General features: G+C 36.1%; 2 protein-coding genes and 1 long non-coding RNA gene across 3 annotated transcripts; 1 reads left to right on the forward strand and 2 right to left on the reverse strand.

Annotated features, from left to right (window-relative positions):
• Positions 1-340: 340 nt before the first annotated feature.
• On the reverse strand, positions 341-5,414 carry LOC593081 (actin, cytoplasmic-like). The gene is made up of 4 exons (XM_011672445.2): positions 4,813-5,414; positions 2,599-2,835; positions 1,584-1,830; positions 341-1,058 (listed from the first exon to the last, which is right to left on the reverse strand). Exons 1-4 carry the CDS (start codon positions 4,939-4,941, stop codon positions 550-552), a joined length of 1,122 nt encoding a protein of 373 aa, XP_011670747.2. The 5' UTR covers positions 4,942-5,414; the 3' UTR covers positions 341-549.
• A 2,400-nt stretch (positions 5,415-7,814) lies between these two features.
• On the forward strand, positions 7,815-10,552 carry LOC115922988. The gene is made up of 2 exons (XR_004063711.1): positions 7,815-8,262; positions 9,567-10,552. It is a non-coding gene; the product is annotated as an uncharacterized LOC115922988 (long non-coding RNA).
• Positions 10,553-12,528: 1,976 nt separating this feature from the next.
• On the reverse strand, positions 12,529-16,198 carry LOC593068 (actin, cytoplasmic). The gene is made up of 5 exons (XM_030982901.1): positions 16,145-16,198; positions 15,405-15,589; positions 14,597-14,836; positions 14,003-14,249; positions 12,529-13,566 (listed from the first exon to the last, which is right to left on the reverse strand). The coding sequence occupies exons 2-5, from the start codon at positions 15,534-15,536 to the stop codon at positions 13,049-13,051; spliced, it is 1,137 nt and encodes a 378-aa protein (XP_030838761.1). The 5' UTR covers positions 15,537-15,589; positions 16,145-16,198; the 3' UTR covers positions 12,529-13,048.
• Between the last annotated feature and the right edge of the window lie 1,104 nt (positions 16,199-17,302).

The raw sequence follows: 17,302 nt of genomic DNA on the forward strand, positions 1-17,302 counted from the left end.
GATTGAAATTGTAGATATTTATTTCATATACATGTATAAATACAATATTCTAGGGATTCGAGGTAATCAATAGTGAAAGTATGAAAATAATTGATTTACATAAATTCAACTTGAACGCCTGTAATCTTTTATATACAGATATAATATACATCTATCGACACACCAGCGCGTTTATAAATGACGTTGGTGGTATAGTAATAATGACTGCTTATACGCTCAAGGGGAGGATACAATCGTGCTATTGCCCGAGGCGTGCTCATCTAACAACGTTAAGAACCAATGTTATATGACCAGACATTTCGATTGCAGAGAAGTACAGGTGTATATTGCTTATTTTTTCCCTGAAGTTTGCAGAATAAACCATTGTTTTACAGACTTCGGTACACCGCGGGTCTCTTCGTAGATAAAACCAGAGATCCTCTTGACACCTCCCCTTCTAGCAAGTCGATGGATTGCAGGCTTGGTAATGCCTTGGATGTTGTCTCGTAGAACGTTGCGATTCTTGAGGTTCTCGGCACTTTTACAATTGTTTGGCAAAGTTCGTAAAATTTAATGGAAACATTTTTTATGAACGATCGTTGGTCCCCATTCGTCGTACTCCTGCTTGCTGATCCACATGCTCTGAAAGGTAGAGAGAGAAGCCAAGATGGAGCCACCGATCCATGCAGAATACTTACTGTCAGGTATTACTTTAATCATCGTGGATGGTGGAGCCAGGGCGGAGAGCTCCTTGTGCATCCTGTCAGCGACTCCTGGAAACATGGCGGAGCCACCGGTCAACACCGTATTGGCGTAAAGGTCCTTGCGGATATCGACATCGCACTTCTTGACACTGTGGTAGACCATCTCGTGGATGCCGGGCAACTCGAATATAGACGGTTGGAAGAGGACTTCGGGAACACGAAATCGCTCGTTGCCGATGGTGATGACCTGACCGTCGGGGAGCTCGTAGCTCTTCTCGAGTGACGATGACGACGCAGCGGTTTGCATCTCCTGATCAAAGTCGAGGGCGACGTAGCACAGTTTCTCTTTGATGTCGCGGACTATTTCTATTTCAGCTGTTTGGTGATAGGTGAAAAGAAGAGGCAAAATTATTCTCATGTGTTTATCATTATCCTTATTCTCGAACAGCTCGTGAATGATTGTAAAGTGACTATTCAAAGGGGGGATGCCAAAGCATACAAATAATACTATAGGCATGATGAAAAGCTAATACATATAAGTACAGTAGTATTCTTAAATTAAACTAAGCTGATAAAATACATATTACCGTCATGAATGAAAAAGGTAGTTCTCTTTTTAATAGGGCACTTTTCAAAAAATGAGAGAATGAAGGGGCGATTCCGATCGGTTTTTAAGGAAGAGGGCGGCCAGTTGTAGCCCCTCACTGAGATTCGGCGCCACTTATCAACTTATCAAATGTTCAGTTCATCAGATAATGCAATTACAGAACCAAAGTGTTCCCATTGAGACTTTTTTTTTGTTGGGGGGGGGGGGGTATTTTCCCGCCTTTCCTCTACATTTTGCAAATGTAAAAGCCACTAATACAAATGCCTAATATAAGATATTTTTGTATAACTTACCGGAACTGACAAATGAATATCCTCGTTCAGCGAGAATCTTTATCAGATAATGTGTAAGATCGTCCCCAGCGAGAGGAAGGCGACTAATGGCACGAGGGAGGGCGAAGCCTTCATAGATCGGCACTACGTGGGACATGCCCCTACCAATATCAAAGACAATCCCAGTTATCGGACCTGAGGCGTAGAGGGACAAGACAGCCTGGCGTGCTACGTAGAAAGCTGGGGTGTTGTATGTCTCGAACATTATCTGTGAAAACAGAGAAAAAGAAATTAACATATCAACATTCATATTTATTAAAGGTAGTGTACCCCTTTTGCAGCCAACATCAAATTCTACAGAACTTTTGATTTGCAGGATTTATGAATATGTCACGTATGTCCTATCTGTGAAATGTAAACGTTAACAGTGTCCTAGCTAGTACCAAAAAGAAATTTTCAAGCCATTTTGTTTTGAGGGAAGTTAAATTAGTATTAGGCCCTATCTTTCAAATGCCGTTGGAATTTAACCTTTTCATTTGTTTTTCCTGCAAATGGGACATAGTACCTTTAAAGAGGATAAACATAAAATGAGAAGTATATCAAAACATAAATAACCAATATAACCATATACTTTTTCACTTTGACATTAATGTTCATGATAAAAAAGTATAGAATCGTTAATATATGAAGGAATGGACGTTAGACAAAGAGCAAAAAGTCGAAAGACATTGAGAGTGTGAGAGATGGAAATAGGAAGATATATAGAGAGAGAGATAGAGAGAGAAAGAGAGAGAGAGGGAGAGAGAGAGAGAGGGGAGGGGTGGAAAGAGAGGTAGAGAGCAAATGAACAACACTTACATTGTAGGTGATGGGGGGACGGGGACGGAAATTAAAGAAACTCGGAAAAAGGAGCAAACCAATAAAAATGAAATGGGATGGAGAATCAACATTTATGGCTTATTTGAGGATTTTATTGTTTTTAAAGAAAATTTCAATCGGAAAGAGGGGCAAGAGCTCGGTTAAAAATAGAATTTACCTGTGTCGTCTTTTCTCTGTTGGATTTGAGATTCATCGCACCCTCAGAAACGAGTATCGGGTGTTCGTCGGGGCCGACACGGAGCTCGTTGTAGAAGGTATGATGCCAGATCTTCTCCATGCCGTCCCAGTTTGTGACGACACCGTGTTCGATCGGGTATTTGAGGGTTAGAATTTCTTTCTTGCTCTGGGCCTCGTCGCCGACGTAGCTGTCTTTCAAACCATTGGCAGGCATGCCCTTGTTAGTGAAAAAAATATGGGAAAATAAATGTCTGCCACCTGCGACATACGTTTCAATTTGAATTGTATTCAATTGTTTCGCAAGTTATTTCATATGTATACAAAATAGAGGATACCAGGCATATGTGTTCGAGATCCAGCTAACAATGGAAGTTACAAACTAGAACGCAGGTTCGAAACTGAGTCACGTCTTTGGGTTGGTGGCGTTTAAGATCGGTCCACAGACAAATATGATTGATACACGTCTGTAAAAACACAATACACACACACACACACACACACACACGCACACACACACATCACCCGGCACCCGCCCCTTAAAGTTACAACATGTATAAATATTCGGGAAATCGTTTTATTTATTTATTTATTTATTTCTGATATTTATACAGGGTGGCACATATCACCAATTTGGTGGTCTTCCATGAGGCCCTGTTTGCTCAGAATAAAACAAATCACAGCATCAAAAACAACATAGATAAATACTCAAGCTTATCAACAGGTAAATACAAATTAATTGGTATCCCCATGAAAAATCAATAAGACACAATGGACCCGATGTGTGGAACTCCTTGCTTATAACATTAAAATTATGTACAACACTTGTTTCCTTTAAAGTGAAGATGAAAGAATATTTATTGATAAGGTATGAAAATTAGATTCTGGTCATAATATACTACATGTACTTTGTTTTAATATAAATATTCATTGTTTATTTGTATATAAAAAGGAAATTATTTGATAGATTGAGGAGCTCGCGCAGTGCACTCTTCACTTTGCACAGCACTCTCTTCACCCGCTCTTTCTTCCTTTCTCCTCTCCTCCTTTTGTATCATTTCAAGCTCTGCTTACGATATCGGTCTTCTGCATTCTCCCCTTTTCTTTCTTTTCAAATACGATTAATTGTACTATTGATTATTTATATTTATTTATTTGTGAATTACTACTTGTATTACTTATCATTATATTGCTAAAATGTATTCATTGTTATTTTTGTTATTGTTTATGGAAAATGCAGAAATAAAACTTGAATACTGAAATGACTGATCATTTACAAGAAATAGGTGAATGGAATGTTCAAATTAAAAATAATTTTTAAATATTTTGTTAAATAAAAATTAAAACAAGAATAGATGATAACCACTTATTCAAATGAAGAAACCGTGCAAAAATTGATTGAAAACGTTCATTTTATAATCTGATATAGCTTAACGCACGGGATACCAAAATTCTTATATTCTTAAATATTCCAAAATTCTTATATTCTTAAATTCTTATATTCGGGCCGCAAGAGGCTACTATGAGTAATTCACATTGGCAATTTTAAACCATTTCTAGTGCATTTTAAAGATTAAAATTAAATAAGATATTATTGTAATAATTATATTATGTTTGGTTTACTCGCTTGAAAGTTATTGATATTGCTACGTTTTCGTCTTCTACTTCTTCTCTTTATTGGAAAGGCAATATTTCACCCTTCAAACATAGCGATTCAAGGAGTAAAACATTCAATCTTACTTATCATTAGGGACTTTTAGATTGAGTGGACGAGAACGACGTAAACGCCAACTGATCATGCGTATCTATGGCAAGCCGTTTTAACATTTATTCCTATTTCTTGATATCGCGAATTCAATTTTTGATATCAAGAATTACAATTGCTTTACAACAAAAAATAATTTCTTGATATCAAGAATTATCATTGCTTACCAACAGAAAATCATTCATTAATATCAAGGATTACCTTTGCTTTACAACAGAAAAACATTCATTGATATCAAGGATTTCCATTGCTTTACAACAGAAAAACATGTCTTGATATCAAGGATTACCATTGCTTTACAACAGAAAATCATTTCTTGATATCAAGAAATAGAAATAAATGTTAAAACGGCTTGCCATGGACACGCATGATCAGTGGACGTTCACGCCGTTCTCGTCCACTCGATCTAAAAATCCTTATTCCTAATCTAACCTGATTCCTTGGTCTACCGACAAGAGATGGAAAGACAGCTTGTGGTGCATCGTCGCCTGCGAAACCAGCCCTAGTCGTACCCGATCCGTTGTCGATGACCAGGACTGAAACATTATTTTCAATTATCATCTCGGTTGCTGGTTTTGTTGCAATTGTTGGCTTCAAGTTTGACAATATTGTACAACCAATCTGCGTATGGAACAGATAATGTGCCCGAAGTAGATTGCATCTATTATAGTTTGCTTGCCAAGAATGCTGGAAGAATTCAGATGCACTGTTGATGTCATATTAGTTATTCTGAAGGGCTGAACCGTGGAGTTCTAACACAAATTGTAGACTGAGCAGTTACACTACTCTCAGAGACATTAGCAAATTGTCCAAATAAAGGATAATCTATCTGTGTGTTTCCACAGCGATTTCACACGGATCGACACGGCAATAACCACCTCCCAGAGGTGGTTATGATAATCCGTATCTCGGTCGACACGGGTCGCCAATAAACCGTGTTGCTTGTGTTTCCACAGGTAAGTTACACGGTATTACACGGTATTACACGGGTAATACCGTGTAACTTTTTTTGTGTGGAAACACGCTGTATTTAATACTCACTAGGGCGAACACTTTGTATGGTAAATAACAGCAGCTAGTGAATAAACGTGTGGCGATGCACGCTATATGGATGACACATCGCAAATTGCGCAAAGTCCAAATATATTAAAAAGGGGTGTAGTCTATAGACAATAGTTATACATTATGTGCATCGTCACAAACGTATGCAAATGTAATAATCTTGTTCCATATGTGCCTTCCCTGAGTGCTGAGTATTCATAAACAACGACCAAAGATGACAGTCATAACAAGTTCTCTTGTGTTTCAGTGTGTGTGTGTGTATTGGGTTTTTACAGACATGTATCAATCAGGGGTGATAGTGAGCACTAAAAAAAAAATAGGTTTTTTGTTTTCCCCTCAACCACGCCCCCCTTTAGTAAAAAAAAGAGAAGAGGATTCGCGGGGGAAAGTGGCATCTAACAGCATTTCCCCTAACAGCATTTCCCCTTGGGAAAATTGGGGAAAAAATAGGGCAAAATAGGGCAGATTAGAGAAAATAACGGGGAAATCTGTAAAATCAGGATTTAATTATTTTTTTTAAATCGGGAAGAAAAAAAAATCGGGAAAAAATCGGGAAAAAAAATAAAAAAAATCGGGAAACCGATTTAAATCGGTTTCAATCTGATATGATTATTTACGTCTGGGGACCGACCTATAAACCGAACCGAAAATAGAACCTGCGACCTCGGCTGAATCAGTTTGTAACTTCCATTGTTAGCTTGCTTAGATATTAGTCTTTATTCAAGCTCTGTAGACTGTATCTTCATAGACAATTCAGTAAGTATAAGAACTGCATATAAACAAAAATAAACAAACAATATCACAATATAACTATCGTGCACATATCTGGCATAAAACTTCAATTATCTTGGCAAATATTACTTTGTGCAAACACTAGATTAGTAGATAATGATATTGATGTTACAGTAAAGATGAAATTCCATTTAAAGCAGTATAAATCTATTACACACTAGTGAGTTGTGAGCGGTGTAAAATGTATACAACCAAACTGTGATTTCCAGTGTATTTGAATATTTGAGTCTAAAGTGTACTAAAATGACACTGTACTTGAAACAGATCAACAATTAGCAGAGGTTATCTGCGCAGGACATGCATTTACCATGCTGGTATGGTACTGTGCAGTGACTGCGTTCCGTACGAGGAAAAATCGTTAAAAACTGAGAAATATCAGCCCAAAAAGGGAGAAAGAAAAGAAAAAGTATTTAAAAAAAAAAGATTTCCGACCGACCGACCAAATTAAAAATGTACTTGAAAAAAGTTAATTCATCCAGTAATAGTGAGAATGCAGTTCAAAGAAATTGATTTACAGACTTGTTTTTTCGTTCTTCTTCTCTCTCTCTCTCTCTCTCTCTCTCTCTTTCTCATTTACCCCCCTCTCTCTCTCTCTCTCTCTCTCTCTCTCTCTTTCTCTCTATTTATCTCTCTCTTTCTGTAACTCCCCCCTCTCTGTGTGTGCAGTTGATTAATATATAGTCTTTGCAAAATTCGGATTAACATATTAGATATTTATTTCATAAATATAATATATACAATATTCTAGCTTTCGAGGTAATCAATAGTAAACAAAATGAAAATATATAATTTAATTCACATAAGGCCTGACAAACAAAAAAGATGTTGTATTGCCCTTTGCGATCGACCCCGAAATCTTGATATCTAGGGTCGGCTTTTTAAAAAAGCCTTTTTTTTTCTTACTTTTTTTTGTATAGAAAAACAAATATTAAAGCATTTAAAACTGAAGAATATCATCCCAATGAGGGAGAAAAAAAGAAAGAAAAAAAGTAATAAAACAAAATAAGATTTCCGACCGACCGACCCATGTTTTGGCACCTAAAGGGCAATACAACATCTTTTTTGTTTAGGCCTAAATTCAACGTATATGCAAGCAATATTTTAAAAACAAAAGCATTTACAGTATATGTATATCGACAAACAAGCGCGTTCATGACGTTGGTGGTATATATAGCCGTTGCATGTATTGCATATTAGGAAATATTCCTAAAATCTTTTCGATATAATTAATCAAATGAACAGACGAATCCAATACGATTATCAAATATAAATAAGTGAAATATATATGAAATGTTCAAAACATTTTATAATATTGTCTGCTGGTACTACAACATATTTCAACCAAAATTATTTAACTAATTGTAGAATAAAATAAATGAAAATAATACTATACACGTTATTTACACTTTAATGCACATCTATTTAATTTGTACATTAACAAGTCATCGGGGTATGATGAATAAACAATTATCACAGTAATGTCCTAGATCTGGACCCTGTTTCATAAAAGATGTTATCAATAACAAATGCTAAGTTTATGTCAAATTCGCTCTCAGCCAATCAAATGCCACGTTTTCAGTACACTGTAAAAATTTGCTGTAACTCATGCAGTAAAATACTGTGATTTACAACAGTAATATGTTGTAATAACGATTTTACGATAATTAACTGTATAAGTACGTTGCTGTACAGTATATTGCTGTAAACATCAGTGTCGTAGAGCATGGGAACAAATATCTACAGTAAGCTAGTGTAAAGGAGCGTGCAAAAAGCATTGTGGGATACAGCGCACATGCGCATTAGGCGGATCGGCTGCATATGCGCGTATGCGTTGCACGTGATTGGCTCCCGCGCTAGCCCGCCACGCCGCGCCGCCATTTTTAATTTTCTGCAAAGATTTGAGCTGAGATATATAGCTGAGCTGGCCGGCCTGATCCTGAGCAACGAATCTGAATCTGTTCTGTTCCTGGTCCTGATCCTCGAGCTGGGATATTGATGACCAATAAGTCAATTCCAAGGGGATCCGAGGTAAGTTACAGATTGCCAATTATCAGAGTCATGATTTGATTTGTATCCCGCTGAAGTGAAGAATTGTCAGACTGTGGAAAGTATAGGGATTGTGTTTGTAATTGTTCCGTCTACGGTATATGTGTACTGTACGTGCTGTGCTGTGGTGTGTGGGACAGAGTCGGTAGTGTTAGTGCAGCACATGACACTGTACTGCAGTACCAGCGTACAGTGTCACTGTCAATGCGATGCCATTGCACATGGATATGCATGCTCACGTTAAATTGGAAATGTCTAACGTCAAGACCATCAAGACTTATAACTTATAGGACACCGCACACACTACGATCGACTACAGCATCAGTCCATCATGAGCACACTGCGTGATCAGTTGAATACGCACAAGTCTAAGCTCATGTAGTGTAGTCTACAGCACGTTACTGAAGAAATTACAGCAAAGTACTGGCAATCCTGCTGCATAGTGTAATTTTACTTAAAAGTTAAAATATGAAATAAAATTACAGTAAGTTACTGTAAAATTACTTAGTATTTTACTGTTACTTAGTAATTTACAGTAAGTTACTTTAAAATTACTGTAATTTACTGTAAAATTACTGTAATTTACTTTTTTGAAGGTCGCAGCGTTGTCATAGCAACCAAATAGGCCATTCCGTAACTGGCAGTAAGTTACTGTAAAATTACTGAGTAATTACTGTAAAATTACTGTAATTTACAGTAACTTACTGCTAGTTTACAGTAAATTACAGTAATTTTATTTCATATTAATTTTGAGTACTTGTCTACTGTAATTCACTGTAATTTTAATTTACAGTAACTGTAGGTTATATCTACAGTAAGTTACCATCAATTTTTACTCAAAGTATCTGCCTGTAAACTTTCCTACAGTAAATCACTGCATTTCTTAGAGTAAATTGCTGTTACCGTAGGTTCTTCAAATACTAACAGTAAATTACAGTAATTTTTGTCTTTAAGGATTGTAAATTTGTTTTACAGAAATCTATTGTAGTTTCATTTACCGCAAATGAATGTTAATTTCACTTATAGTAACATTCATAGCCGTGAAATCAAATGTTTTTTTGCTGAAGGTTTCGCATACAGTCATCATCAGGAGGCTCGTGACAACTGGTTATATTTGATGAATTTATGTTTTTCTTTCGATTTTCTTTTGTATTTTTTGTCCTTTATCTTTTTTTTTATTATTCATTTATCATTTAAATAACTTTTAATCTGTCAATGCTGTACATAAAAAGTTATGTGTACGTATGCATATTAAAGGTATTGTTTTCCGCTCTTCTTTCTTGCAGTATGCCATGGATTACTGCTGAAGTCACACAGTGTGCATGCTGAAACACTAATCAGACGGATGCTCTACATGGACATCATATACCCATGTACGTTTGTAAGCTATGTAAGGGGGCAACTTTATGCCATCCGTGGATGACCCTCGTGCAGTCGTTCGGAAAAGTAGTCCATCCTAGTGAGATTTGTCATGGGCCATGGAATCCACTCATATAGGGGTACTTTTTATATCGCAACATGTCTGTTGTTCTGGAAAAAAAGGGGGTTTCCCCTCTAGGTACTTTACTGATGGGGATAGATCAGGGTAAATTTCCCGATCACAGAATACCTGGTATTCTCGAACTTCCAGTCAGTCTGAATACGCCTTAAGATATATATACTGGAAATGTCATTTCTTGCAAAATTTATAACATGTTCTGTATAATTATAAGAAGTGTATCTTAGTACAGACTAACATTCAGAACAAATTACAGGGGCGCCTACATACTACATCAATTTCAAAATTATCAATAAAAAAAAATCCCACTTACATTGAGTATCTGAACCCTTTACTTTCACACACTTTCTTAAAATTTTATTTGTGTCTTTTTGCCCTTTTTAGACATTTGCAAATGTTATGCTTGCAAAAGGGATCATGTACCTTTAATATGCATTTCAATTGAACTTAATATGAAACATCACAAGTGAAAATTGAAATTTGAAATCAAATATTTTGTTAGTGAGGGAGGTTAAAAAAGTCACGTAACTTCGTGGTATTAAGGAAGCCGTGTGTTTAGCCTTGATGCAAAGAGACCAACTACAGGGAGCCCAAACTTTTTTAATAAATTGTGTCTAGCGGTCATTGAACTTCCTAGACAAAGCATTAGCACATGTATTCTGTGAGCCTGGCATGTGTGCAGCCTTGTCATCATAAGCATTGCTTGATTGTTTACTTACTGTTTTCCAAAATATGTTTTACATTACTTGCAATTTAGCATTATTTTACCTTAGTGAATTTTCATATATTTTAGTCTGTACATGCAATACACCTTTATTTTAATAAATTTAATAAGTCATGAAATAAATGAATTTGCCAAATATTAGGCCTATATTTAAGTAACCTATATTTTATTTCGACATATTTCAAGTTATATAATAATATATTTTTTTTAAGTAACTTATATTTTATTACGATATATGTTACGTCATATGGTAATATGTTTTTTTATCATATTTAATACGTAGCAATATTGTAGCTAAACGAATTTCATAATTTTATGTTTTCATTTTACATGTACACAAATTGATCATATTTTCTATTTTCTTTGTTCATTGTGCACATTGGTAATTCTATTTCATTAATTTCTGTATATCATGTATATTTTCTTATTGTCAAGTATGTTTTACGGTTTTTGTTATTTTGCACAGCCCCTTTGTAAACCAGCCGAGTAGCTGAATAGGGCTTTTACCGTCAATAAATCAATCAATCAATCAATTGAATGACAGCTCATGAAGTTGAAACAAGTTTCTGTGCAGAATTGGCATGTAAATGAGACAAAAATACAGAAGAATATGAAACACGTATTAAAGATTACAAGTTTAATATAACAGAGCAACTCAAATTAAATGGGGTATTAGTTCAAAAGATAAATTAAACAAAGATAAAGTGAGTAATGTCTTTTGGAGAGATTCTACCAGGTATAGAGAGTTTTCCTTGATTCTGCCAGGTATATGGAGACTTTTCATTGATTGTATTCTGATAGTAGTTGTCGTTTAATAGTGGCTTTAAAGGAAGATAAAAGTGTATAAAATATGTCTTGTTTACAATTGAAGATAATTCTTTACAATAGTTTTTTACAATTCAGAATTTTAAAGTGAACATATTGTTGTCTGTTCGACAAATAATTTTTGACCCAAGAAAGTGCAGTGCCCCTAAGCCATACGTTGTGATTTAGCATATCAATGCCTTAAAGCCGCTATGTCTGCACAATTGCATGTGTTATTCTGTCGTATAATTAAATTAATGCTAGGTCGGGTGAATGATTTTTTTTAAAGCCATATTGGTTGGGATTAAGCAAGTTATGTGTATTTCAGAATTGGTATAATCTAAACAATTTTTTCAAGAATTTTTGAGATACTGGAAGGATGACTATGGGTCTGTAGATTCTTGAGTACTTGAACTTTTGCAGTTTTTAGTGGTTTTACTTGTTTTAATGTTTTACTTGATAGTTTCTTTGCAAGCATTTTCATAATGTTACACTATTTGAGAAACTTGTTTTATGGAGCGTTGATTACCCAATAAAGACTTTAATAATGATTTTTGTGTTCAGAAAGCTTGTTTTTTCCTCAAATTAACAGGATGATGCTGCTAATGTCAAGTTAGAATACTGTACTTATTACATTAACTTAATGTAAATGAGAGAAATAGATAACAAAATAACAGGATGATACTGCTAATGTCACAGTAGAATACTGTACTTATTACATTAACTTAATGTAAATGAGAGAAATAGATACAACATTAACAGGATGATACTGCTAAAGTCACAGTAGAAAAGCTGTACTTATAACATTAACTTAATGTAAATGAGAGAAATAGATACAAAATTAACAGGATGATACTGCTAAAGTCACAGTAGAAAAGCTGTACTTATTACATTAACTTAATGTAAATGAGAGAAATAACATTAATTTACTGTAGAGAAAAACTTACAGTACATAACTGTAAATACATTTAAATTACTGTGAATAAAATTACATTAATTAACTGTAAGAAGAACTTACAATAAATACTGTAACCTTATACATGAAAATTTCTTTACAGTAAGCTTACAGTATTTTAATGTCTTACAGCAAGTTACTGTTGAAAAACTTACAGGAAGTTACTGTAATGTCAAAGTTACAGTAATTTACTGTGCAACAAAGTTGCCAGTAATTTACTGTAATTTCTACAGTGAAATTTTTAACAGTGTAGCTTATGAACAATAATTGTAAGTTGTTATTGATAACAAATTTTATGAAACAGGACCCTGTGGTTCTTGGCCTAAGATTCACTACGACTCGTTTAGGGGGCCTTGGTGGGAGAAAAGATTGTTCAATTCATTCTATAGTCGATAGGATATGTAAGATATGATTACATGTTTCAAGTTGCATTCACATACAAAGGGAAGCAAATTCAGCCATCATATCGACTGAATATTATGCAAGTTCGCTGCTTGTAACTCTGGTACTTCGCTATGTTTGCGAGAGAGTAAAGTCCCCTCTGAAGGGGAGAGGGTATGCGGCTAACAACGTTAAGAACCAATGTTATATGTACAGACTATGTAAGGACAGAGTATTTTGCTTCGGAATAAACCACTTTTAGAATTTTCAGGATATGTATTAAAAAACTCCAAAAACATCGCATTGTTTGGCAAAGTTTGGAAAATCATTTGTCAGTGACCGACCTGCCTCACATTGGTCATCTTGGAGTGAAATCCTGTTCAAAATATTTTCCTAATCATTCTGTTTAGAAGCATTTTCTATGAACGATTCCTGGTCCACATTCATCGTACTCCTGCTTGCTGATCCACATGTTCTGAAAGGTGGAGAGAGAAGCCAAGATGGAGCCCCCGATCCACACGGAGTACTTCCTTTCAGGAGGAGCTATGATCTTGATCTTCATGGAGGGTGGAGTCAGGGCGGAGAGCTCCTTGTGCATCCTGTCAGCGACTCCTGGGAACATGGTGGAGCCACCAGACAACACCGTATTGGCGTAAAGGTCCTTGCGGATATCGATATCGCACTTCATGACACTGTTGTAGACTGTCTCGTGGATTCCGGCCATCTCGTGGCCGAGGAAAGACGGTTGGAAGAGGGCTTCGGGAGCACGGAATCGCTCGTTGCCGATGGTGATGACCTGGCCGTCGGGGAGCTCGTAGCTCTTCTCGAGTGACGATGACGACGCAGCGGTTTGCATTTCCTGATCGAAGTCGAGGGCGACGTAGCACAGTTTCTCTTTGATGTCGCGGACTATTTCTCGTTCGGCTGTTGGTGAGAGATGAAAAAGACGAACACGTTCAGAACCGAAAAATTATTATTATGAGGTTATCATGGTCATCCTCATTCTCGAAATAGCTCGTGAATGATTTCCAAGTGACTATACAAAATGTCACACAATACGACTTTACTAAAAGGACAACAGTGTTCGTAAATGATGCTAAGCTAATCAAGAACGAATTATCATACTGAATATCGTGTGCAATTTTGTTTGCTTAAAGGGTCACATCCCGAGAAAATTAGTCGATTGTTTTTTAAGGGTGGGGCCAGTTATAGCCACCTATTAGTTCACCGAATTAGCTTAAATAATGTAATTACTGTATCAATGTGTTCCCAGTAAGAATTTTGGGGTGTTCATTTTCCCGTCTTTCCTCTACACTTTGCAGTTGCTAAAACTAATAGAAGACATATTTGTATAACTTACCGGAAGTGGAAAATGAATATCCTCGTTCACCGAGAATCCCCATCAGATAATGCGTAAGATCACGTCCAGCAAGATCAAGACGAAGAATGGCATGAGGGAGGGCGTACCCTTCATAGATCGGCACTACATGGGAGACGCCATCACCAGCATCAAAGACGGTACCGGTTGTTCGCCCTGAGGCGTAGAGGGACATGACAGCTTGAATAGCTACGTAGAAAGCTGGAGTGTTGAAGGTCTCAAACATTATCTGTAGGTGGAAAGAAATGAATATATATTTAATATAAATTAAAGCTTTTAAGTAATGATGAAAAAAAAATTAAAATCAAGAATAATCAGGGTATAATAACAATATTGAAGAAAAAAAACTTGATCACGTATTATCAACAATTATCAACAAAGAAAACAATCATTTCCTGAATATAACGAGGCGCCTGTTTTAATTAACACATTAATCAGCTTCAGCATGTGACCAAATAACGCAAGACATTTTCAGAGAACGGGAGAGAAAGAGAGGGGTAGGTGGAAATTGTGTGTGAGCAAGACAAATAGTAAGAGAGAGAAAGAGAGAGAGAGAGAGAGGAAATGGATTATTACCTGTGTCATCTTTTCTCTGTTTGCTTTGGGATTCATCGGAGCCTCAGTGCAGAGTATCGGGTGTTCTTCGGGGGCGACACGGAGCTCGTTGTAGAAGGTATGATGCCAGATCTTCTCCATATCGTCCCAGTTTGTGACGATACCGTGCTCGATCGGGTATTTGAGGGCTAGAATTCCTCTCTTGCTCTGGGCCTCGTCACCGATGTAGCTGTCCTTCGAACCCATGCCAGCCATGATTATCTGGTAACAATATAAGAAAGAAAAGTTCATTTGAACGTTATTCAGTTACTTTTTAATCTCTGTTGTAAGTTATTTATTATGAAATTTATGATTACTAAATAGAGGGTACAAATTTGTAAGAATATACCAAGCACATGCGTTCATAACCAGGATATGGGGCTCAAGGCTTCAGCCACCCCTCCCCATGAAAATGTTGAAAATATACATTTTCGGGAAATCGGTATCTTATAATTATTCGGGCACCAATGTGCTACAAGTTGTAGTAAATATTAACAAATACATACCATTTCTAGTGTATTGTAAGGATTAAAACATTATTTTGTACGGGAATTGTTTCTGTTTGTCTTACTCTCTTCGCTCGTGTGCAAAAAGTCGAAACTAGACTATTTGGGCAAGAGTTATCAGCGCCCTGGCGAAAAGTACATTTCTTCATGAATTTTTTTGAAAAGGTTGGAGAAAAAAAAACTTCTTCTAATCACTTCATTGGAAAGGCAATATTTCTCCATTCAAACAAAGCGATTCAATGAAGCAAAGCATTCAATCTTTGTTTTATCATTCTTAATATTACCTGATGCTTTGGTCTACCGACAACAGATGGGAAGACAGCCCGGGGTGCATCGTCGCCTGCGAAGCCGGCCTTACACATACCCGATCCGTTGTCAACGACCAGGGCTGCAACGTCATCTTCGTAGGTGGCCATCTTGGATGTTGGTGTTGTTGTTGAGTTCGACTTTGAGAGTCGCACAGCAAAATCTTCGTATGGAACAGATTATGTGTTTTGAGTATGTTTATTGCAAAATAGTTTTTCTCGTTCAATTCGATTAAGTCTATTTACGGTTTAATCGTTTTATGTTTATATTTTTGCCCCTAGTGTCATATATATATATATATATATATATATACCATGTATATATATATATATATATATATATATATATAAAACTCACCTTTTCCCCCAATGATCTATGTGATATACTTCCTGTACTGTACTTTCTTGTCCTCTTTACATATATTTGTATTTGTAAGCGCTATGGTACTTATTGTTTTTAGCGCTCCTAAATATTCGATATTATTATTATTATTATTATATATATATATATATATATATATATCATGTAGAAACATCGAAGCGTGTTCAAAATAGGATTATACAAAAACGAAGTAATTCATAGTTTACGACTGATGTCATAGAAATAAATGTGAATAACGGACAACTCAAACTTTTAAAATCACAATGAACTAAATCCAATTTGAAACATTTGATTAAGGGGAATGTTAAATGGGATTAAAGAAAATTAATAATCTTACCTGTTAATAGCTTGTAGTATATTAAATTCCTTTAGATTTATCGAAATTTCAAGGCGAATATTGATATGCGAAGTATGATGTAGGTTTCTTGCAAACCGAAGTAGATTGCATATATTGTGTGTTTGCTGGTAATAAACCTTCTCGGCTTGTCAAGATTGTTGAAAGAATGCAGATGCACCTGTTGATGTAGTAAGTTTCTGTGAAGGCTTGAACCGTCGAGTTCTGATGAAAATGGGAGACTTGCTGAGCCCTTTTATACATTTAGGAACAATAATCAATTTCACTCTCCTCGGAGATATTAGCTAATTGTTCAAATAAGGGATGATCTATTACTCACTGGGCGGTCAATTTGTATTGTAAATAGAAGCAAGGGTTGTTGAATAAACATTAGGCAATGCGCGCGCATAAAGCTCTAAATGTGTATGACACATCGCGATTGCGCAAAGTCCAGAGATAAAAGGGGTATAGACAATACTTGCATGAAGCTCGTCATTTTAATAAGTATGCAAATTTAAGAATATTTATTCTATATATATCTAATGAATTATGGGTTTAATTTTTCAGTACACTCTTATACGTCCATATTCAAAATGCATATACTCGCACACAGCAAGTCGAATAGTTAAACGTTAGAAGCCATTTAAGGCAAGATTGCATGGCAATGACGATTAGACAAACTGTATTAGTCGGATGGTTATCAGTTTATTATATTATGCTACTTGGCAGAGAAATTGACTTCCATATATGGGAATATAAGAGAGTATTGCTGTAGCGAATGGAAGTTAAAATCCCATGTTTGGGCCTCCACATTAATTAATCGTACATTTGTATAATTATACTTATCATTTTACTTAATCATTTTTAAAGCTATTTTTCCCTTCTCTTCTCTTTTTCTTCCAGTATGTCCTTCCCCCATCCTGATGCTGTCTAGATTATCTCTTTTAATCCCTTCCCATCCCTATTCGCTCTCTCTCTCTCTCTATTTATGTCTCTTTCCCTCTCTCTCTCTCTCTCTCTCTCTCTCCTCAGGCTCCCCTTCGTTCTCTCTCTCTCTCTCTCTCTCTATCCACTCTCTATTCCCCCCTCTTTCTCTCTCTCTCCTCAGGCGCCCCTTCGTTCTCTCTCGCTCTCTCTCTCTCCCTCTCTCTCTCTATCCAC

The sequence above is a fragment of the Strongylocentrotus purpuratus genome, unplaced genomic scaffold, assembly GCF_000002235.5.
Source record: "Strongylocentrotus purpuratus isolate Spur 01 unplaced genomic scaffold, Spur_5.0 spur5_scaffold_13, whole genome shotgun sequence".
NCBI lineage: Eukaryota > Metazoa > Echinodermata > Echinoidea > Camarodonta > Strongylocentrotidae > Strongylocentrotus > Strongylocentrotus purpuratus.

What these genes read in the sequence shown, in the direction of transcription:
- LOC593068 (XM_030982901.1), bottom strand. Translation starts at nt 15,536, where the DNA reads ATGGCCACCTACGAAGATGACGTTGCAGCCCTGGTCGTTGACAACGGA. An exon ending in TCGGTAGACCAAAGCATCAG is followed by an intron (nt 14,837 to 15,404) that starts GTAATATTAAGA and finishes TATTGTTACCAG; the next exon opens with ATAATCATGGCTGGCATGGG. An exon ending in ATATTCATTTTCCACTTCCG is followed by an intron (nt 13,567 to 14,002) that starts GTAAGTTATACA and finishes TCTCACCAACAG; the next exon opens with CCGAACGAGAAATAGTCCGC.
- LOC593081 (XM_011672445.2), bottom strand. Translation starts at nt 4,941, where the DNA reads ATGATAATTGAAAATAATGTTTCAGTCCTGGTCATCGACAACGGATCG. An exon ending in TCGGTAGACCAAGGAATCAG is followed by an intron (nt 2,836 to 4,812) that starts GTTAGATTAGGA and finishes TTCACTAACAAG; the next exon opens with GGCATGCCTGCCAATGGTTT. An exon ending in ATATTCATTTGTCAGTTCCG is followed by an intron (nt 1,059 to 1,583) that starts GTAAGTTATACA and finishes ATCACCAAACAG; the next exon opens with CTGAAATAGAAATAGTCCGC.